General features: G+C 43.2%; 1 protein-coding gene across 1 annotated transcript; it reads left to right on the top strand.

Moving 5' to 3' along the window:
- Positions 1-722: 722 nt before the first annotated feature.
- On the top strand, positions 723-24,215 carry ccni (cyclin I). The gene is made up of 10 exons (XM_083929324.1): positions 723-930; positions 3,077-3,233; positions 12,840-12,974; positions 16,691-16,765; positions 16,870-17,010; positions 18,351-18,479; positions 18,622-18,723; positions 20,463-20,613; positions 20,970-21,178; positions 22,556-24,215. Exons 2-10 carry the CDS (start codon positions 3,120-3,122, stop codon positions 22,772-22,774), a joined length of 1,275 nt encoding a protein of 424 aa, XP_083785450.1. The 5' UTR covers positions 723-930; positions 3,077-3,119; the 3' UTR covers positions 22,775-24,215.
- The last annotated feature ends 43 nt before the right edge of the window (positions 24,216-24,258 follow it).

Raw genomic sequence — 24,258 nt, 5'->3', positions numbered from 1 at the left:
CTGCAGTCTTCATTTCCCACCACTATAAGGAACAGTTGATGTTCTCTGAAAACCATACCTTGCTTCTGACTAACTCTGGCTGTCATAATCCCTCAAAGGGAAATCAATAATATCCGCTTCATTTGGGAACCATCTCTATCGTAGGTCCATGGGTAACATCATACTTTAAGTTATAAAACAATCCACCATAAACCTGGCATTTTGCAAACCAATCATACCTTATCTGGTTATGTTGGCTGGCAGAAAATCGCCAGAGAAAGACAGATATATACCCCTCTTTTTTTTAACCACACAAGGTTCATTCTTTGGACAAACGCTTACATGCTCCAGATCCAAGGGGATGCTGTGTGTGAGCTCCTGATCTCTGGGACAAACCGATGATCTGTCACAAAAAGTGACCGTGTTCAAAAAGTAATTATTTAGGTTTAAGAGTAGGCCGTGTGCGTGTGTGTGTGTGCTTTACATTAGGTTGGTTTTCAAATGCATATTGATGTCAGAGTTGAGTTTATTTGAAATGAAATGTGCAATAAAACATTTCTCTTTGTCCCGTCTTTCTCTTGTTTGTTTTATCCCTAAAGATGTCACGAATGACCGTGGGCTCCTTCGCACCCTACTGAAAGCACCTATAGAAAGATTTTCATACGGGAATATTCCACGGAGGGTTGTCCCGGTCCGCCTGTAAGTGGGCGGAGCCTGGGTCCGCCTCTCTTCCCCCAGTCCCCTCCTCGGAAGTAGACCTACCAGTCTATTCCGTTCTTTTATTTTTATACATTTTATACAGCAACCCCTTTTTCCCCGACACGTAGCACCATGGACGCCAAGATGGACGACTAAACTCAACAACGGGTCCCCGATTTCACCCCTATATTAATCCTTGAACTGACGGACCGGATGAAATCCAACTGTGGTCTTCTCCGCTTTGCAGGGGAGGTAAGGCTTGGGCTCCGTCTATTTACTGGGTGTGAGTCAGCCATTTAAATGTCCCCGTAACAGCCGGCGCAGTCGTCGCCGTAAACACACCGTTTACACGACACAACCCGGGGGTATCGAGCAACGTATTTAACGTATCGTACGGACGTGTTGGCTAGTTACTAGCGACGCCGCGGTGACGCCAGGGAGTCAAACGAGCTCCGTCCCAGGGAGTAGTCGGGTTTATGTTGATAATGAAAGGAAACGCTTGTTCGCAATGCACCTGCTCCGGGAACTACCGGCCCGGTGGTTTCCAGAAAGCGGGACCTTTAAGGTAGTTCCCGACAGAGTGAGAAGTACGGTTGTCTGACTTCCCTCTGTCTGAATTTAGACGGGGACTGAGGTGGTTAATCACCGTTAGCTAGAGCCAAAGCTAGCTAACGTCATACGCTGTTATGTAACGCTAACTAACACAAAGTTTGTTGTTGTGGGCAACAGCACTGCGGCTTGTTTGGGGTGTGTTTGAACCATCTGAGAGCTGGAACAGCACAGATACGGGCGTCAGCATCTTCGGTGTCCTGAAGAAACAAGCAGGAGCACAAGGGTTCCTGAGTGGCCCCAGTACAATGGATTTATATACAAAAGGAAAAGTCTATTTATTATTGTTCATGCTTTGCTCATGGGCTAAGGGATGTAGCCACATTGACTATATTCCGAACCAGAATCATCTTTGTCGTCATTATACTTAGTACTATAAAATCACGTATGGCTTCCTCCCTTTACACATATCAACGCAATAAAGAAAATCCGAATAGAAACAGAAGCACAAGGTCACTAGGCAGCAAAAAGTGTTTTAATGAGTGTTTACAACATTTTCAAAATGGTGCAGATTTAGTAATAAGTTCTAACATGGGGACAACAACCAGTCTGTGTCCGTGTGTGCTTACATACTGGTGTTATACTGAATGTCATTTTATGGATGTACATTTTTGGGAAATCTATTGGGGATCATTATGATTCAAATAGTCGATAATTCATCCTGATAATTTATTGTCTATAAATGGAATCGATACAATGGGGGGGGGGGGGGGGGGGGGGTGATATATGTATATATTGAGATTTTACAAATATATGTTATCTGTATAATATTGTTGTTGTTAAATATGTTGTTTGTATAGATGGAGTTTACAATGAAAACAATTTCCCCCTGGGATTATTAAAGTATTTCTGATACACATTAATATTGTGTAATTTGACAATAACAAGCACATGAGTTCAAACGTCTCCAAATATATTATCTGAAATACCTGAGGGAAATATAATATTTACAAGACAGTTCAGTGTGATAAACATCGACTGTCTTAAATAACCTGTAATTTCATATTAGTGATCTGATATTGTGATATATGGAGATAAAGTCCATAACACTCAGTGGGGCTGGTCGATATAAAAGAAAACGATAAAAAAACAATATACTTCTTTTATTGTTTCCATCGCAGTGTCAAAAATCTGGCAGCAGTCCTTTTATGCTAAAATACTTAATAAATGAGAAAATTCTAGGAATTTTTTATTGTCACGTATTTAATTCACACAGTAGTGTACAAAAATAGGTTTTAGCATTTGGTTATTTACAAGTTATTAATTGAATAACCAGAACATATGCTTTATCTTGATATATGTTACATTAGCTATGAAATTACCTATATTGGGATATAAGTCCATATCGAACATCTGACAAATCATAGGGATAGTAAAAACAGTATAAACAAAACATCTGACTGTTGACAAATGTATATTGCCATACAGTATCATACTGTCCACCTCTACTTTGCTCTGTTTGGGTCACTTAATCTACTGAAGCCTTTTAAAGATTCTGAAAGATCAGTCTGAGAGGGGAGCGTTACTCTGTGGCTAGCAGGGTACAACTTGTTCACTGTGACAAGAGGCCGCAACTAGATATCGGACAGAGTCCCAAAGAGCTTGGGACCCAAACTGCTACCGCTTCAGCTGACCTTCAGTAAATGTGATCATCCTACACTACACTGTCATTAACAACTCTATTTGTTCTCATTCCCAAATGTTCTGTGAGGCATTGTTTGTCTGAAGTGTCCATCAGGCTCTGCGAGTTTCAGTGTGCGATGCTCTACTGTGCTGTGTCACCGTGCAGGTAGCTGTATCCAGTGGGGAGGTAGGCTCAACCAGGGGAAAGAATGAAGTTCTTCGAACCCTGGGGACGCCAGAGGCTGTCTTTTCTTTTGGAAAAGGCCGTCTCTAGGGAAGCCAAGATGTGGAAGGTCTACGTGCCAAAGAAGCCCTCCTCACAGGTGAGGCCTCATTAAGTGATACATGGACTCACCTACAAAGCACATCACAACAATGCTACATACTGTGTATACTGTTTGTCTCAAGCAGCAGTCTCATTTTTCACACTTTTTCACTCCAAAACCGTGGGCTCACAACAGCTTCCCAACCAATATAAAACTAATGATTCATATTTACTCAGGACAAAAGGGTCTTCTAGTAGACGCTCCAGGTCACTTTTTGATCATGCTGTATTCTAGCCCGTAGGGTTAATCAACGAATCATTTCAGCTGCACATTCCTGTTGGCTTTGATTAAGGAATGAAAGCTGGGGTAGCTAGTTTTCTGGAAAAGGCACAAAAAAAGCCAGAATTTGAAAAACTCAATCCTCCTGCAGCTCTCCTCTCTCTGTCCTCAACCCCTCCCTTCACGCAGTAACCTGCACCTGCAACTTTAATCCAGAACGTCATTGTGGTCGGGATGCCGTTATCTAGCTGCATTCTATGAGAATGACTTTTCTTTGTAAAGCCCTTTTAAAAATGACATCCTGTGATTTTAAGCCTCTTAAACATGCACTTGAATAAGCCGCAGCCATGAGCTTTTAAGTACAGTTAGCAGAAGCCTAAACATTTTCTCTCCATCTTCTTTTTTGGGGGTATGTTTTAGTCGTTGTTGTCAATGCTGGAAGAGCAACTTTTCCTCCTCCTATTGAATCAGGCCTTCACCACCTGAAGGGTCTTGCACACATCTGCGTTTGACAGCCAGCAGGAACACCCTCTCACGGGTTAGAATTTCTAAAGCCTGAATACAGAGCCAAGAGGAAATGCAGAACACTTGAATTACAATATGATGAAAGATTATTGCAGAAGCTTTGCCCAGTGATGTGAAAGCTTAGCACAGTTCAAACATTTTCGAAAATACTTGACACAAAGTGATTTATTTTGGAAATGGGAAACACATTTAGTCATTTAAAAACACAAAACAACACAAAAAACAATGCAAAACAAAAAAACAAAAACAAGGGCGGCTGTGGCTCAGTGAAAGAGTGGGTTGTCCTCCATTCGAGAGATTGGCGGTTCGATCCCCAGCTCCCCTGGTCCGCATGTCGAAGTGTCTTTGGGCAAGACACTGAACCCCTGAATTGCTCCCTGTGCTGTGCATGGGTGTGTAAATGTGGTGTAAATGGTTAGATTAGATGGTATGTAGATGTCCACTGCCATCAGTGTGAATGTGACAAGTAGTGTGAAAGAACCTTGAGTAGTCAGAAGACTAGAAAGACTCTATAGAATCTAAATACATGAAAGGACTTGTTAAGAGGGAGATATTCTTGGCAGTAAGTAGTCTGTTCCCAGCTCTGGTGCATCGGAAACACAACAGGAGATAAGGTGTCATCATGAAGCAGCAATGTATCATAAACACAGTGAGTCACTGAGCAAAGACTCCACTAACACAAACCTTTGTTTCATCACATCTATCGTCAGACTCAGCCGGTCTCACCCAGTGTCCACGTCTCGACACACGTCCTCTAATTATGTCACAAATGTTTTGTTTCCTCACGCCCTCGGCTGATCTCACCCAGGTTACGGGTGTGCCCTCACAGCGTGTCAGATACCTGTGAAATGACGTAGTTCTCATTCTGCTTGTTCAGATTTGTTTTTGCCTTTTTTTTTTTTAACATATCCATTTATTTCTCCTTCCCATTTTATTTTTCATTTCATTTGATCAAATTTCAATATAGCGTACGTTTCACCTTAGTTTTTTGTCCAATTAATTATTAGTAATGTGTCTTTGTGTGAGATGAATTTTAAATGGATAAGTGTATTGCAGTTTTATTTCTCAGTTCCAAATTATTAAGCAAGTAATCAAAGACATGTTTCTATTCTAGAAGTCACATCAGCTGTATGGCCCTTAAATTAACCTGTTAGTTTGGTCACTTAGGGCGCACTCACACTTTCCATTCGTACCGAGCCCAAGCACATTTCACGGCTAAAGTCTAGTTTCTTGACCAGTGTCTCCCCGTTTGGGAGAGGTGGGCTTTTGTAAAGCACGCTTGCACATGTACGAGCACGAGCGTGCGCACGTGTACGAGCACGAGCACGAGGCCTACGGCGGTTCTGACGTCATTTCATGTGTGCCTGTTCGGACGTAGAAAAAAGAAGGACGGACCATGCACGGACATTTAAAACAATGGCAGCGAAAGGTTCTTGTTGGTGTGATGCGGAGGTGGGACGGGGGTGGACAAGTACCCTAAAGCACGGGGCACAGTACGGATGGACAGTGTGAGTGCGCCCTAAGTGGAACCTCTTCCTCTCTATCAGCCACGGCCCATGTTCAGGTGCTGTTCTCTCTGCTTTCATTGTTTCCCCCCTCTGGTGAATACATAAGAAATAAAGTTGGTTTTCTTTCGAATGTTGAACTGAGAGGAACTGCAATAGAGGCAACACTCATCATATAAATTGGACCCCTACAGTGTTTTTGTTGTCCATGTTTACATGTTATAGTAGGTAGTGCGCTACATGGCCAAAACTATGTCTAAATTTGTGTTTTAAAGTCCCTGTAAAACTGAAGTTGTAACATATTTCCCAGTGAAACAGAATATTTGAGCAGATACATAATGGACTTAAATTAAATCCTTTGCATTCGACCGGACCTCTTGAAAGTTGGAGGTTTTAGAGTTTAACACAATACGAAGCTTTACAACAGAGGACTGTGCTCCAAGCACACACCTCCGCTGCTCATCCGCAGGTCAAAGTCTGCATGTACTGCCCACCTGCAGCCACACAGAGTGGGTCGAAAGACTCCCTGAAATAGACTTAAGCCACATTGTTTTGGAAATGAAAAAGTTTTTTTACGTAATGTAACCCCAGATTCAATGAAAATCAAGGTAGGTGTTTTTGAAAAGCGATATCCAAACACGCATCTCTTCCCATCTCTCTCCATACTGCTCCGTTAGCTACTACGCTCATGACTACGGGTAAGCGAAGGTGAAGGGCAGTTTTACACGACTGCTTTGGTTAGCTCGTCGCCCAAAGCCTCATTTGATTGGATTCATTTTTGTAAAAGGCACAGAGTTCAGGATGAGTCATCAAACATTAGAAACCCTTTAACCTGTTTTTACAGGAAGAGGAAATACAGATATGGGGGTTTTATATTTGGCATCTATCAAGAGATAAAGGAACAAATAACAAAAGGGACACATGATTGAAACTGAGAATGCATTTTCATTTCACTGGGACTTTTTAGAAGACTTGTTGTTTGAACATATAGTAGTTCGTCTGGCAGGCTGTCTCATCATCATGAGCTAAATCAATTGTAATGCATTTTTTTAATAGTTGTCAAATGTAACTTTTTGCTTGGTTTTTGTCAGTTTTTGTTGGGGGGAAAAATTGTCAGCCAAAAATTTGTGTCGTAATTTTTGTGACAAAATCTGTTGACAAAAAGGCAAATAAAGAACAATTAACTCAGATTCCCATGGGCCCCACATTCAGTCTTCTGGTTAGATTCCAACCGTGTCTTTCCACTGTATCTGTAGTTTAAAAATAGATTTTTAAAAAAGGTTCTTAGATGCTTCGGCCACTGGGCTTGCAGTACGCTGGGGGAAAGCCTGACACCTGATTGGTGCATTCCAAAAGAAACAGGGCTACAATCTTGCAATAGTACTGTCTTTAGTAGAAGACAATAGGTAAGGTGTCCTCCATGTATTTCTGCTACATCTAACCCGCATTAGTACTGCAGTGTTCTTCTGGAATATGAAACTTGTTGCAATGTCTCTCCCAACGTCACAGGAAGTAGTGATTGTAGTCGCATCCAGCTGATCATGCTCACTGAGCTGATGGGATTGACAGTGGGGTATCCCTAGTCACAAATCTGTACATGAACAATCTGCAACACTGCTTTTACACCAATGACAAACAGTCCACTGTATATCTAGAAATTAAACTTGTTAACTGTGAAAGTTGCCTGTGTATGACAAAGACCTGTGTGTTCAGTGTTGACGATGGTGCTTTGTGCATTAATAAGACTTCTCTACTTTCTTCAATCACATCTGTGCCCACTATTTGCTTTGTATTTCATTCCTCCTCTATTCTGCTTCTGTGTGTGACACTAGGTGTTTTCATACAGAAAAGCTGTCACAGTGGCGGCCAGGCAAAGGCGGCAATTTATCATCCTGTCTATGTGAAACCGGGCCCAATATTAATAATATCTTTTCCCAAAAGCCAGCTTTCGGAGATAGGTGTCGCCTAAACACGTGACGTGAAGCACAAAGCTGTGCTCCTGTTACTGTGGTCACTGACCAAGCTCTTTAATTTGCTGATCACTTGTTTTTTCTCCCGGTTTTTTTAAAGAGTCTCATCTTTCACCGTCCCTGTGAGCTGAGAATTCATGACTTTGTCTGTCAGGATCTCACACGCTTTCCGGTCTCTCATCTCGACGGTCGATATTCTGTTGACATGATGACGGGGTGATGACTTGCTGTCTCTCGTATCTCTTATCAGCTGTTTTCTGCTTTCAAAACTCTCGACTGTGGGTCGCTCAACAGTTCATGTCATCGACACCTCCACCCAATGTGCCGGCAAGCCACAAAACTCTATTTACATGGAAATCAAGCTGCTTATATGTGTAGGGTTGGAGACGACACATTAGGGTTCAAGATCAGGCCGGCAATATGCCATGGTCTGTCTCAATATGCGGACCAGGCCGGCAAAAAGGCAGACAAATTGCCGTCTGTTGAAAAACACCTACTGTTGCAGCTTACTGCACTTTGTTTCCATCCAGCTGATCCCAGCTGACCTAAAGGTGTAGCTATTCAAGTTAAATGGGATTATCAGAGGGGTAATCTCTGACTGTTAATCCAGACCTGATGCTGCTGAGTCACAGCAGCACGTTCATGTGTCCCTGCCAGTTTAATGTGACCAACTCAACACAATCGACCTCCTGTTGTTGATCTGCTGTCGTCACGTTATGGTTTCCAGAGTGCAACTGGGGTAGCCAAGCGTGGAGATCCGCTGTTCCAAGCAACACTTTTTGTTATTTTCCAATGTTAATCATTTTACTGGGTCTGAATATGTAAAATAATGACAAAAGAGAAAATGCTCTCCTCGACAGGACCTTGAAGGACTGTGGACTAGTCTAGTAGCATGAGGACTAGGGATGTCAAGATATGAGCTTATGTTGTCATGGTTATTGTCAGGGGAAATCTCACAGTTTTTCACAATTGTTAATCTGGGAATTTATTTTTCTATACTATGGAAAGAAAGGGACCAGTTGCCTTGTGTCTCTTCAGACTGTCCAGTGGCAGACTGTGAGGCAGATGTTTTTTCTGCCACCAGCGGTAGTTTGGACCAGCAACGTTGTGATCTATAGCGCCATGTGATGCAGGGAAGACACATTACTTGAGTATACTTCGGTTTTAAGTCTGGTAATGGCAAACCCAGTTGTTAATTGAGTGTGCAGTATACAGTACATATTGATTGAGAATTGTCACAGCAAACACAACTCCTAGGAAACTGATCTTCTTTCAAAAGGCTCATACTCCCACCCAGGGTTTCCAAGGCTTTGCTGCCCATACATGTAAGTTTCAGATGGAGAAAACGTTCAGGTAAAGTGTGTGGGCTCAGTTGTTGCTTCGTCAGCCTCCTCCGATGTCCGTCACTTGGCCAGCTCGCTCTCAGCAGTCTGAGAACGGTCAGCATCGGGACTTTACAGTTAATTTGTATACATTTAGCACATTCGTCGGGGGGAACTCAGCAGTTCTCTTCAGTCAGGGCCTTTAGAAACACGTCTTCCCAGTAACCCCCCCTCTGACCTGTCCTCAATGGTCCTCTTTAGGACTCCGGCCTGACTTCCACCAACCCTGGCCTTGTGACTAGGTTAGCCCACCCCCCTAGCCTGACAGCCATGCAGGACAGCCAATTGGAAGATATTGTGCTGTAACTGTATGTAGTATGCAGTATGTTAGTATACAATTTGGAATAGAACCCAAGACCTTAGACAGCCTGAAGTGGTGTATATACACAAATGAGACTTTATTAACAAACACCTCTTTGTTCAGGCCCTAGGCACGCCTATTTGTGGTTTTGTGTTGACAATAAAGAGGCCAATAAAAGGCAGTTAATGATTGTACTGTAATGAGTGTTATGACACTTATCAGTGCCTCTGGCTGAGTTAGCAGGCGTAAACTGGTGTAAGAGGTCAAGGCGGCAGTTGGTCCCTCGAGAGCAATCTAAACAACAGTAGTGTTGCTGGGTAGAATCCCTTGGCAGGTGTGATGTTTGTCTTGGTAAAGGCAGCTCATCAGCCTGAGATTTAGAAACCTCAGCTGGCTACCAAAGATATTGTTGATGAATCGTGACTGTACACCTGTATGTCTGCATAGACCGTGTTTATGGTCTGCACACAGTCTACTCTTGTTTGGTCATAAGCAACAAGTCCAAGGTTTTCATTTATTTTATTTAGTTTAAAGAATCTGACTTCCAGTTGTACCTGGTTAACTGTAAAGGAGACTGTAGGCCTTTTGTTTGCCTTTTCAAAGGTCTGCTAAGTAAGAGTAAAGGCCTTCACACACCTTATTTTTCATCCTAAACTGTCATTTAAAATAATAAATACAATCTGATGTTGTGTCAGTCACATTTAACACCAACTCAGACTCTTTCATCCTTTAGGCTCAATTTTCTGTTTCTTTTCCCGCATGAGCCAAAATCCTTTAACCATTGAGAGCCAACGTACATGCAAAACATCATCATTCAAGATGGCATCTGATAAAGTGATTCACATCTCCCAGGACAAAGCACTGTACTCTCTTAAACAATTGCTTTTTGCTAATGTCATTTATTCATCGGCCCTGTGACTGGTGTTGGACCACAATAATCATCCTCAGTTCTTGACAGAATAATGAAACGTATCGGACTCAGTGTGCACGGTTTCTGTGCGTAAACTTTTTATCGGATGACGTATTCTTTTAAAAATGCATACGAAAAATAAGGACTTGGTATGCAAAGGCCTAGAGTGCAACAAAACAATTTTGGACCGATACGACTAAAAAGTTCATTACTCAGCTACTGTACTAGTTACACACTGTCCATAACAAACCACCCCCACCTCTGGGTATTGTCAAATCCGTGGCTGGATGTCTTGGACACTCTGGAAAAGAGAGAGGAAGAGCTGCCAAAAGAACATGACCTGGATGTGAGTTGGGTTACGTGGCGTGTGTGGCTGCCTGACAAACCTGGTAAACACCAAATGTGTTGTGAGGGTAAACAAGGGAATTATGGCTGAGGTCCCTGTCCACAAGGTCTCAACAAGAGGTTGAGAACATGGAACCAAAGCCTCATTGTGGAGGCAGCTGCCCCGATTTGTGGCCAGAAGGTCGTTAATGCCTGCTGTGGCAGCGAACAAACAGCCTGCTAAAACCAGCAGTGAAGGAGGCCAGCGCCATAAGCTGAGTTTCAGCACTGACGCCAAAACAATACTTAACTTCCATGCCTTACTTTTGAGAGGTAAACAAGTTTTTCACTTGTATTCATTCAAAGTGGAAGGAACTCTTTGAGCAACTTCTGAACCCGATAACACAACCGCTGTGTAGGAGGGAAATATTGGGTATGTTTCTGTTACCCTGAACCCGTACAATGTCCCCTCTGGCCTGTGAGGGCCTCAGGTACCCCCCAAAAAGACCCCAAGAAAAAAGTGGCGTAGGAAAAGAATGTGGGACTTGGGGGAGCAGTGGAGAATGGATGTGGGCCACTCTGACAGATTTGGTCCGTCCAACAGTGGAAACAAGCTCGAAGTAAGTCAGTTGTTCTTGGTTTGGACGGCTTAGAGCTGAGAGGCTCAACGGTGTCAAGTTTCAGTTTAGATGGCTAACAGGATCGGTTGCCTTCTGACCTCTGACCCCTGCTGCAACTACAGAGCCACACACTCCACTCACTGAACCAGTGATTTCAGCTCTATAATCAGGAAGACCGAAATTAAGAATTGATCGGAATGTTGAGGTCTGAATTTCTGGCATTGTTTTTATTTTAGTACTAATGTGACTTTAAAAAAATGACTATAGAGTTACAAAGATGTTTTTTTTTAGATAATATAATTTTATATGTTCACTTAAGAAAAAAATTTAAAACCATGTGCCTTGGTTCAGCATGTTCTTGCTGTGTGGCCAGAAAATTGAGACCATCATGGAAAGCTGAACACTGGTCACTTTAACCAGCAGTTATCTGTTCTGGAGGTCTGTGTTTTTTTAAACCTATACTTGGAGACAGAAGGTGGTGGGGAAATCAGTGCTAACAGCAGCTGTGGGGTATAATAACTATCATCATCATGCCATGCTTGACCCATTCAAACCAGACAGCTGTAATGAAATCTGGACAGTGCCGCTGTTGTCCGTCCCTAGTGCAGGTGAACTGGTGTAACCTCATATAGTGTTTGTTATTTGCTCTCCTTATCAAAGGTTTATGCAACAACTTAGCACCCTACTTTCTGTTCAGTCGAGGAGGCCACGGTTTATGAGTGAGCGGTTGCTGCAGTATCTCCTATAGTTATTTAACTTCAATAATTCAATTATACTGTAAGTCTATATCTGTTAAACCCAGACCAGATAATACATGTTGACCCCTTCAGACCGACATCAGAGGTCCCTGCTCTTCTGCAGTTTGAACACCCGGCTCAACACGCTGAGTATGCAAACCAAAAGGTTGTGCGTGTCATAAAACAGTCCAATATTTTCATTGGGGAGAGAGCTGTGAAAAGGAAGTGTCAGCTGGTGAATAGTTCCAGTAGTCAGATGGGGAACAAATGGAATTCCTGGAATGTTTTCGGGTCATGTTTCCTTTGGTTGTTGAGCTGGTTATGGAAGACGCTGTCTGTCGGTCCAGTGGAAATATGTCAGCCACAACCGCCTCACAGACTATCCAAAACTAGGGTCCTGCCCGTCCTGTAGTGGAAACCGGGCCACGTGTTGTCCTGAGAGAACATTTCTTTCTTAGAAGTTCCTTGTGACTAAACCTGATGTTTTAATTAATGTTTTACAATTCATATTTCAGGCAGAAGAATGGGTTGACATGGGCAACATAAAACCTGTAACTCGTGACATCTTGTAGGCACATACCGGTGGTCTCCAGTATTTGACATATTGATCATATTGTAGTCTTCAAGTAAACAGACCTGCACTGAAGCGATCAGTCGACAGGAAAATAATCTGCAACTATTCTGATAATTGATTTACCGTTCCACTCATTTTCTAAAAGCCAAAATTAGTGGGGGAAAAAGCCAACATTCTCTGATTCCAGCTTGAGTTTTAATTTGGGGCTTTTGATCAAATAAAACATTTAATTTTTATGTTTCATGGACTAAACAATGCATCTTGGAAATTGCTCTTTTGTAATCGCAGATTATGAATTCATGTTGACAGAAGAACAAAGCTTATCATGTTGAGCTCACCAAACATCAACAAAGTCAGAGTTTGATTATCAAATTAAAGCTATCAGCTTTCACACATGCAAGAAGCATTCGTAGAAAGAAGTATGAGTTGTGGGGAAAGTGTGCTCCATTGTAGTTATAAAACAGTGTTCATGTCACTACGGTGATGCGCATCAGCTCGACGAGGACGTCGTTTGCTAACCCTGCTTCCTGTTGTAGGATACAGACGTCTCCCCTGCCCAGCGGGATGAGGTCGTGCGCTGGTTGACAGAGGTCCACAGCAGACTGCAGCTCTACCCAGAGACCCTGGTGTTAGCTGTTAGCGTCCTGGACCGCTTCCTCGCTCCCATCAAGGTAAACCATCCCAGTTTTTAACTCTTGAATGTAACCATTTACAGTTTATACTAGTACTACTATTACCGTCACCCATATAATGCATCACGGCCAGCCAAAGTATTATAGACAACATTTTATTGTGGTACTGTGAATTTCTGCCTTTTGAAAAGATTTTTCTTTTTAAATAGAATTTGAATCGAGCAGAGTTTGGTTGTGTGTTCTTAGATAAAAGCTCATCTCATCTCACACATTTGAAGAGAAACTAGAGACCAGCTGTAACAACGACAGTGACACCAAATCAGGCCGGGGGTGTAGAGTAGTGGGACAATGGCCCCCTCTATTCTTTCAACCCCCCTACTTACGGCCCCCTTGCTCGGACCATACCCATTTTTGAACTCGAGTACAAACCTGTAAAGCTTCATGACTATTTTGCACGACTGTGATGTTATCACAGCGACAGAGTCTGTCCGCACACCGACATACCTGGCAAAATGCTGAGCAGTAGTTCCTGCTACAGTAGCACTGCATTCCAATACCCATGCTACCATGCTTTTAGTATGCCAGAAATACATTCAGTATGTCCCAATACATAGTACATGTCACATGCAGTATGCTCAAGATACCTGGCCTATGTCACTTTCAGGGGAGAGGGTTATCACACCATCCATACGCACTTACTTTTTCATTTGCTTATTTATTTGTTTGTGTTGCTTCATTTCCCAATGTCCGCCTTCCTCCTGTCTGTCATCTAGTCTACGCTTCCTTCATGTCCCTCAGATGTCTTGTCTTTTAACCCGCCACCTCTGGATGTTTTCCCCTGAAGTGTCTGTGAACACAGCGGTGTTCATTTCACCTGTTTACTTATCCACTCTCCACTTTCAGTGAGTTTCATTGAACTTTGTGAGGACTTTTTCTTTACTGACTCTCCTTTTCTGAACTCATATGTTTTTGTGCTATCAAAACATCCTTCATTCCAAGCCCTGAAAGAAGTACTTGAGAATTATTAAGCAGTAAGTCATGCGAGGATGTCTCTCTATGACTTAAAAGCTGCTAAGAAGCATCACTGTGGCTTACTGCAGTGCTATATGTTTTTTGAACAGTATAAACTTCATTGATGCTAAACCATCCTGCTACCCATCTGACCACATAATTGTCCATTTAAACCTGCCATAATAAATATTTGAATATCAATGGGTCAGATGATGAACCCACAGATAATTATCATGACTCTGCAGTTCCCCATGGCTCTACAGAGCTCTTTAACGTGTGTGTGTGTGTGTGTGTCAGTCAGTCAGCTGGGAGAAAAATTAAACAAATCAAACTGCCAAGGAAAGACATATTCTTCCACTTGTTTTATTCATGAGCATAAAAATTAAGTTGTACACATCACGTTTCTCTCTTTCACTGAACTAGGGTGTTTGCTTAATTGCCTCGTTAACTCATCGGAAACAAAGTAAAACTCACCGAACCCGTCTTAGTTATTAGTCTTTCACCATTCTCACTATGACCGACTGTGTTTTGGTCCAAAGAAACCCTTAATTCACAGAGTAAGGTATGAAAAGAAACAGCAAAGCCACCAGACTCCGTTGGAACAAAAACAGTTATTTAATATTGTGCATCATTGTGAAAAACACCTCATTCAGACTTTAACAGAAACAAAATAAAACTCTTCCAAATCATCTTAGTTTAACTCTCTGCTGTTACAGCAATCGCCAACTCTGGTATGGTCCAGATAAACTGCTCATTCCCAGAGTAAGATGTGAAAATATGCCGGCTCTTAACACAGTTGTTCCCCATTGATTTTCCCTGAGCGGCGGCTGGTTCTTCCGAGGCAGGTTATCAAATTAGCAAATAAAATTGTAACAATGGCCCAAAACTTTTCCCATAAACAACTACAACTGACAAGGTACTTAGCCAACCTCGATAGTCGATCTATTTGTGCAAACGCCTAATTCTAGGACCACATTATGGCATGATGACACACACACACACACACACACACACACACACACACACACACACACACACACACACACACACACACACACACACACACACAGACTCAAGGTAAAAGGTAAAAAGAATCAGATGTGCTTTCACAGCTGGTAACAAAAAGAAAACAGAACCCCTCAGAGTACACTTTAGCTTGTTGGGAGAGGGTAAGGAAAATATTGTCTGTGGATCAGTGGGAGGTTCTCGTTAGCTTTATCTTTGATTCATACTGCTGTACATCATGTACAACTATGATGACAAGGATGACAGTCTGTGTTTACGAAGGAAGAGTCAGTTCTGAGTGTCCTGTCAAGACAAACATCCCACGCCAAGGACAAGAAGCTACTGTATTGTTTAACTGAGGAATAAAATGTTCCAGGGTTATCAGAGGGTGTGTGTGTGTGTGTGTGTGTGTGTGTGTGTGTGTGTGTGTGTGTGTGTGTGTGTGTGTGTGTGTGTGTGTGTGTGTGTGTGTGTGTGTGTGTGTGTGTGTGTGTGTGTGTGTGTGTGTGTGTGTGTGTGTGTGTGTGTGTGTGTGTGTGTGTGTGTGTGTGTGTGTGTGTGTGTGTGTGTGTGTGTGTGTGTGTGTGTGTGTGTGTGTGTGTGTGTGTGTGTGTGTGTGTGTGTGTGTGTGTGTGTTAAATTCTGCCGTTGAAGTAGAGCACAGACTGCTGCCTCATGCTTTCTGCCCTCAGTTTAGTCCAAAAATGCTGATTCATGTTTTCAATGGTTGTGTTGTAGACCTTATTATTGAGTGGTGTTGAAGTGGATATGGATCGGAGCTGCCTTGCTACAAGGTGGAAGAGCTAAATCTATATTTGCTGGATTATTGAGGATAATTCAGTATCTAATCATGTCAGTGAGCATGCAAGAACCTGGGAATGACCAAGTTCATCACATCATTGATGTGATCACCTACACTTGTGCTTTCCCTGCATGGTAAAGTGTGTGCTGGGAAAAAGGTCTGTAAATCCCCCGTTTGGACATGAGAACACAGGGTTCCTTGGCAGTATGGAAAAGTGTCAGGCTACCATCGTTACCGTGCGACTGCGATTGAATTTTTCCCATATGTGCTGTCTACATTTTATTTATTATTATATTTATTTACAGTATGTTTACTCCAACTAAAGCAAATGAAGCAGACCTGTTTTCTTCTGTAGTTCCTGGTTAATTGTCCATCTCTACTGTTACTGCTGTAGTGTCACAGGTTCACAGTTATTAATTTAGCATTTTTAGCATTTAGCTTGAATAAAATGCTGTGCATTGAGCATGTCTCTGTTTGGAGTTCATAAGCTTATATGAGCTACAATACGTAGGTAAAAATGTCTTGTAAATACTTGGCAACATAATGGCATACACAGTCAGAATTTTATCAAACGCGTTAAAAGTTGGATTTTAAAACCATTTATTTACATAAGCATCTAACAATTGGTATCCAGGTGTTTAATATTGACTGAAAAATCCTCTGAGAAGTCTGGAAATTTGAAATGTAAAATGTGTAGGAACCCCTAGAAGACGTCTAATCTGGCAACAGAAGTGAAAACAGCTGTGTGTGTGCGTGTGTGTGTGTGTGTGTGTGTGTGTGTGTGTGTACAGGGACATTAAAGACAATATAACAATTCCTCATAATAACATCATATGTCTTCCACCACGCTGGTCAGCTGATGTCAGGTTGACTTCAGCACACTGGTGTGAAACTGTAAACCTTTGATTCAATGATTGATGGGATCGTTTGCCTGCAGGCCCGTCCAAAGTACCTGCGCTGCATCGCCGTCGCCTGCTTCTTCCTGGCTGCTAAGACCTGTGAGGAGGATGAGGTGAGCACACACAACACCATACACTTAGAGTGTATACACACACTCACACAATGGGTCAATATACACGGATGTGCAACAAAACTGTGTCTCTGTGTGTCTCTTAGCGTGTGCCCTCTCTGAAAGAGCTGGTTGCCTCCAGCAGCTGTGGCTGTTCTCCATCAGAGATCCTGAGGATGGAGAGGATCATCCTGGACAAACTGAACTGGGATCTGCACACTGCCACAGCACTGGACTTCCTGCACATCGTACGTCCGTCACACCCACACACACCCTCACCGTGTGTGTGACATGAGTGGAGCTTATAGGGTTATTTAATAAATGCCCATTTTTCTGTCATCACTGAGTTAGTCGTCACAGGTAATCAGTGTGTCCGTGATCAGTGTGTCCGTGATCAGTCCGCTCCAGTTTGTGTTTCAGTCAGTTAGGGACACCTGGTGGCCAAAAGGGGTTTGGTGCCAAGCTGTGGATTCTACATTCTACATGTTTGATTGTAATAAAGCATCTTTGTTATCCATAACTAATCAACCACCCAGCTGTTAATGATACTGAATAATATTCAGGAGGGCTAACATTAGCCAGCTCTTTCAATAATGGGTCAGACCTGCTTCATTTGGTCACATATAGTGATGTAGCAGCTATCTGGGACCAAACAGGGGCAGCTGAGCCAAGATCTGTTTAGTGACCAATAACCAGGAAAACAAACAGCTCAACATCACGTAAAGCATCCTTTTATTTAGCGGGAGCATTTTTCAGTCAATGGTAAACAGCACAGTGTGGGTTTAGGTGTGGCAGGAGGGTGACATAAAAACACACAGTGAACTGCAGGTGAAACGTTGAGACAGATTCAACTTTTGGAGTAGAGCTACCCGATGTTACGCTGCGGTGGCCAATCATGTAACCAGTGATCAGACACAGTCAACAGTAACCATCGCTGCCACAAGAAAGTTTAAAAAAAAACAAATCACAAGCACTTGAACCTGGGCTAGGCAGTTTATTTTTGGCATGTCGGGCTGAACAAATCCATAATAATCTTTCCTCACATTATTCTGAGAGAAAACTAGACTTCTGATCCCAGGTCATTTCAGAGAGAGAATGAGCATTCCTATTGGCTCAGGACAGAGAGGGGAGAAGAGCTGTAAGATGATGTTTGTTTTGTTTTGTTGCTTTTTACCTACTGCAGCGTTAACACCCCAGAAGTATGTGAAACAGCTGTTTCAACACCTGCAACAAGATCCAGCAGAGTCCCTCCATTACTTTTCTTTTTCCCGCTGTTCATGAAATGAAGCTGCCTTCAAGTCACTAGGAAATGTGGGGATTGTGAAAGTCTATTAGTGCTACATTGGGGGGTTATAGTACGTATGTCTCCTGGCTTGGAGAAGTTATCATACAACACATCAAGTAACAACATCAAGTCATAAGTTGTTGGACCTACAAAAACGTTGCAGTACTTTGCAAATCTTAGTTTTTTACTGGCTTTATTGCTACTCTGGGTTGAAATTGTATAAATAATGGATCAAAACGTGTTTGGATTCAATGAACTTGATTTACATAAAGTTATTTTTTCCCTCCTGCTCCTCTCCCATAGTACCATGCGATGGTGTTGTCGTGCCGGTCTGGGTATTTGGACTCCATGTTGGGACTGAACCGCTCTCAGCACCTCACCCTGCTCACACGGCGACTCTACCACTGTCTGGCCGACCACTCGCTTCTACAGGTGAACACGCGCGTATTCATGTTACTTTGCACCGTAGCTATATGTTTTTCCAACGCAAATCAAAGGGGAGTTCTCCTCCTGAGATCTGGACCTGTAACCTCCCTGAATGCTGAACATGTTTGTCCCTTATGTGTTCCTGTAGCTCAGAGGATCCATGCTGGCCTTGGCCCTCATCACCCTGGAGCTGGAGACCTGCTGTCCTGACTGGCTGGCTCTTACCATTGACCTGCTGAGGAAGGCACAGGTACCATGCCCACTCTCTTCCATTATCAGGTTCAGCCTTGTGGCCAATGAGAAGCTCTCAATGCTCAGCATGGGTCATGTGACCAAAACGAACACAGAAGTGTTGATGGAGAAGCAGCTGTAGATTTTGTAGAAGCTGCTGAAGTGAAAAAGAAGACTTCTTTGGATAGGATAATGACATGTTAGTCATTTTTTAGCCTACAGACTCAGGCTACGTCCACACTACTGCTTTGATTAAAAACAAATCTTTTGCTGCGTTCACACCTCACGTTCCACACTACTCCAACATTTCTGAGCCCCAAAACAGACATTGTAAATGTTGCTGACATATCTTTTGTGATTTCCTCCTTCTTTCAGGATGCTCCTTTCTCTTTGCCGTGGTTACCTCTGGCGATGGATAATGCTCCCTGTAGCGTGTTGCTGTATTTGCTTTCAACCACTTCTAATCTATGTTTTCCTCCGGTGTTACTGCCTTCTTCTCATTACTTTCTGTCTCAGTTCCACCCCCGTTATCAGGCCAAGCAAATAGATCTCTGGTTTTACTAGCTCCTCCAAAGTATTTTCTTTATTTTGAACTTATACATCCATACATACATGCTTCCTGTTAGCACTGGCACGCACATGGCCAGTGAACATTGATGGTCATGTGATGTGTGTTTCATATGGACAGAGATGATTTCTGATACGGAGCTAAAACACGTGCATGGACGGAGCACTGTTTAGGAATGAAAATGTAGCAGTGTGGATGTAGCCTTAAAGTGTAATTCTGGCCCAAAATCACCCCATGGTCTTTTTCGGCACTAAATAAGCCATCGAGACAGTTGTTTTCGTGTAACAACTATTAACGGAGAAATCCGGGAGAGTCGCTGACAGCTGAATGTGGCTAACACTGATTATCTCGGGGCAGTGCGATGAAGGCATTAAAACGTCTTTTTTAACCACTAATCCTGCTCAAACTAACACCAAACCTCTGCAGCAGCATGAGAAGAGTCACTACACATAAAACAAAGCACCAACAACGTAGTTAGTGAAGCCAGAGTTTATTAAAAGAGTGTTTTAAAGACTTACCTACTGGCCCCTGTACCAGCTCCTCTCATAGTAATGTCCATTCAAGTGGATTACCAAAGTCAATCCAAAAGGAAGGAGCCCATTGGTGCTTTGTTTTACCGGATTTCTCCTTTAATAGTTTATACACTAAAAAACTGTCTTGATGGCTTATTTGATGTATGTAAGTGCCGAAAAAGACCATGGGATGATTTTGTGCCGGAATTACACTTTAATCCTATGAGAGGAAGATAGACAGACACACAGGAAAACAAAGGGCGAGAGAGACGGGAAGTTGTACCTGAGCCTTTTTCATATCAGAGAACAAAAGCACACAGGAACTTCAAGAGTTTGTCTTTGAGGTGACTCACCTCAGACCAGGAGTCAGCCTGGTGGAGTCTGCAGCTGCTGCGTCCTGGTTTAGGCCCTCCCTCCGTCTGTTCTCCTCCACAGCTCTGGTCCAGAGTTAATAAGTTGTGTTTGCATGTTTGCCCTCAAGCTTATTGTCCTGAACTCTGTCCTTGACCAAGGCAGTGAGTGTGTTGACCCTCAGGGAGGTGTTGCTGTGAAGCAGTTCATGTGTTTTATCCACAAACAGCAGTTTAGGATATCATGTCTTTCTTATTTGCCGTCTCCCTCTCTTTCCTCCTGTGTTCATCTCCTTCATCTGTCTTTCTTCCTCCTGCTCTCTCTTAGATCGACAGCTCCGAGTTGATTCGGAGTCGAGAGCTGGTGGCTCGTAGTCTGTCCACACTGAGAGCTTCCCTGCCTCCAAACACTGTCTACATCTACCAAACCCCCCTGCAGCCTCCGGCCCAGGACCCCACACTCCCCCGCTGCACACTGGGTATGTTTAAAGGCAAACTCCACCCATTTTACACACCCCAGTGTGTTCACAGGTGTTGAGAAGTACTATTGCATATGTGAAAAGGGTTGTATAAAGTGTGTGAAGTCTGATAAGTGATGTCACTTGAGTCAGCATCTGTTGGGGCTGACGATTGTAAGTTTGGAAATTAAAACAATCTTTAGTTGTGGAGCGGTCCTCTGTAGCTCCTCGTCTCTGGAGGCTCCAGACCACATTGGCTGCTACTCGCTGCCTGGTGCTTATTTGAATACTGCGCTTTACTTGAAAACTTTCTGTATTCAGCATAAAAAGGTATTAAAGTCGTTCTGTACCTTTTTTTTTTTTTTTTTCCCCCCCAGCGATCAAACCTTCCACCACTGAGTCTTCCAGGGACCATGCCCTCGTCAGCGCCACCCCTGCCCAGCAACAGACACCTGCTGATGGGGAGGAGGGGAGCCTGCAGCCCTGGAGCAGCGTCCCGGTTCCGCTCTCTCCACCCAAAAACCTCCGCCACCCTAACCACCTGCAGAAGGTCACACTGCGCTGCAAGGCATCCACCAAGCGCAAGGTAACACTGTTTCTCTCTTGATGTAGAGAGTCAAGGACAGAATAAATGATTAGTTGACTGACAATAATTTAATGTTCACCAATTCTGATAATCACTTAAGTTTAATTAATGAATGGTTTTTTTTATTTCATTGTCCGACTTCTCAAATGCTTGCTGCTTTTCAGGTATTTTTCTCAAATGATGAACTGATAGGTGATGAAATGAATCTGGACAGTGACTTGTGAAAATAATAGTTAGTAGGGCTGTGTCTGAATGACATTTTTTTTAAATTCAGATTTAGTTTTTTTCATATCTCAAGGCCTGAGCTTTACTGAACCTCACCGCTTCATGGAGCTGTGGACCTAAAGGGATAGTTTGTCATAGTCGGTGTGACTAAGGGTGCGCTCACTCTTGGCCCAGGTGATCCGTGCCGTGCTTAAGTGTGATTGCCCCCCCCCCCCCCCCCGTTCCCAGCGTGGCCCATGCCCAGCCTGCGTTCATATAACTTCAAATGATCCGGGCCTCGGCTCGATTGCTTTTTGATTATACGTCCTCACCCTTCTGAGGGTTTTTTTTTGTCCGACTGCTTTTAAATATCGCCGCATATAAATAGTTGTCAGGACCACCGTCAATGCTCGTACATGTGCAATCGTACTTTACTATAGCCCACTTTTCTCAACCTGGCCGCGGCAGGGAAGCGCACAGTGCCTAAGCACAGTACAACTAAGAACAAGTGCCCTCACACTGGTCAAAGGAACTAAACTTTAGCTTGAATCGTGCCTTGGCACAGGTCAGATAAGTGTGAGTAGACCCTAAAGTATGTTTAGCTGCAGCTGCTGTCCACGTCCACAGCCGCTTCAGTACTTCTGTGTGCAGTGCTAACCATCATCTACTGTTCTCCTCAAAGCAATTTCAGTCAAAAACAACTGGACTGGTTGTTTGTCTAGGAAGACGTTTCACCTCTCATCCAAGAGGCTTCATCAGTTCATGTACGCATCTGACCAGTCCCAGCCTGGTCAGATGCGTACATGAACTGATGAAGCCTCTTGGATGAATCAATTGCTTTGAGGATAACGATGACCTGGACGAATGAGAACATTCACAGGCTTATCATCTACTGTTATGGATAAGCACATACAAACACACTTCAGACTGTCCCTTTAAAGCTTGCTAGACCACATGTGGGAAACACTGTTCAGCACGCTCGCCCTGCTAAAATACAAAAATATAATGCAGTGCACACTTACTGATCAAAATCCAACAAATGACGACTTGACTTGAATAATTCAAGGTCACAAAGGGGTCACAAACAGAAAAGACGACTCATCGACTTTCAGAGTGCAGCCCTAATAGTTAGTAGCAGCTAATATGAAGACATATGTCTGTCTGTGTATTCAGGTGGAGGAGATGGAGGAGGACGACTTCTACGATGCCATCAAACGCCTCTACAACGAAGACGTCACCGCCACCACCACCGCCGCCCAGGAGGGGGCAACACCTTCAACAGGTGGAGGAGGAGCTGGAGGAGGAGGTCTGGGTGTCTGCAGCGTCCTGTTGTCCCGACAGGAAGGCAGCTCTTCCCCCTGCCCGCCACTGCAGCCAGTCAGTGCCTCCTAGAGACCAAACCAGAAGCTGTTAACCAAAACCACCTTCACTGCAACATCATCTTTCAAGTCCAACTGCCCAGCTCAAAGAGTTCCAACTATATTCAGTCTTTTGATCAAACAGTGACTTTTATGCTGAGCAGTGATGGGCAACTCCCTCAGCAGTAGGCAAGAACGAAAAAAGAGAATTTATTTCACAACGAAACAAAGCAAAGGCAGCTCCTCTGGGAGGATGCCCATAAGAGTCGACAGAAAATCATCACTGCTTCTGATGGAACTCACAGTAAAAGAAGAAAATATTGATCCTGTGATACAAACAGAGCAGCGACGCAGATGATGTCCGCGGTTAAGATGGTTTTGGTTTCAGCGCAAACGACCCCCAGCGTGACCCCGAGCTCTTCAGCTGTCCTGAGGTCAGTTCCCACCAGCCCCTGCGACAGGAAAAACAGAGCCCAAAAAAACTTAAACATTCAAAAAATAAAAAACGTGCTGCTGCTACTATCTATTAATTATATTTGTTGAACACAAATACTAAAAAAGGTTTGAAAAAAAAATCTATAAATAGAAAAGTTACCTTCAAAAAAAAACCTAGGATTGACTTCTCCACCCCCGTGTGTCTCTCTCTCTCTCTCTCTCTCTCTCTCTCTCTCTCTCTCTCTCTCTCTCTCTCTCTCTCTCTCTCTCTCTCTCTCTCTCTCTCTCTCTCTCTCTCTCTCTCTCTCTCTCTCATTGTTTGTCAACTTATATTCGTTGTTCACATCTTCCACTTCTTTCACTTCATATATTTGTTTGACCTTCTTCCCTCTCCTTCCTCACTCTGCATGTCTTCATACGGTCTAAATGAAACGTACTGATGATTATCTGTGTTACTCACCCACATAGAAAAGTGTTTTTTTTGTTTGTTTTTTTAGTGAAGTGCAATTTGATTGTTGATATGATGCTAATATAAACATCCCTCCCATCGGTCCCCCTGTTTCCTCCTCCCCTCTCAGCTTGTTGTGGCGGCTTGACTGAATGAGCGTTTCTCAGGTTGTTTTATTCACCAACAAACTCAAAGGCGTCTGACTCTCCGCTGATCATTTGACTGTGTGACGTAAAAGAAAAAACCTCAGTAAAAAGTCAGCCTTCGTGTGGTTTCTGTGTCGAAGCACCCGGAGGGAATCAACGGTCGAGTTTATGCGTCCATATGTAATAAAACAGCCTGGAGTTATTTAAAGCATTTCAATATTCAACTTTTTTGAGAAGCTTCAGAGGGGGGCAAGTGACTTTGATGTTTAAAAAAAAAAAAAAACGCTAAAACAACTCGCTGTGTTTTTATCTCTTGAAGTTCTGTTTAATATATTTTTATTCCTGCAAAAAAGCTCTGTTGTTCCTGCTGTGGGAGCTGCTGGCGGCTGCTCCGGGTCCCTGAATGCAACGTGGCACCAATAAATGAAGAGATAAAAGTGTGAAAACCGAGAGCTCTTTGTCTTCATTTCATCACACAAAACTGTCACG

The sequence above is a fragment of the Echiichthys vipera genome (genome assembly GCF_963691815.1).
Source record: "Echiichthys vipera genome assembly, chromosome: 16".
In the NCBI taxonomy this organism is placed as follows: Eukaryota; Metazoa; Chordata; class Actinopteri; order Perciformes; family Trachinidae; genus Echiichthys; species Echiichthys vipera.
Note: the sequence above shows the minus strand (reverse complement) of the source record. Positions and strands in the feature narration are given on the sequence as shown.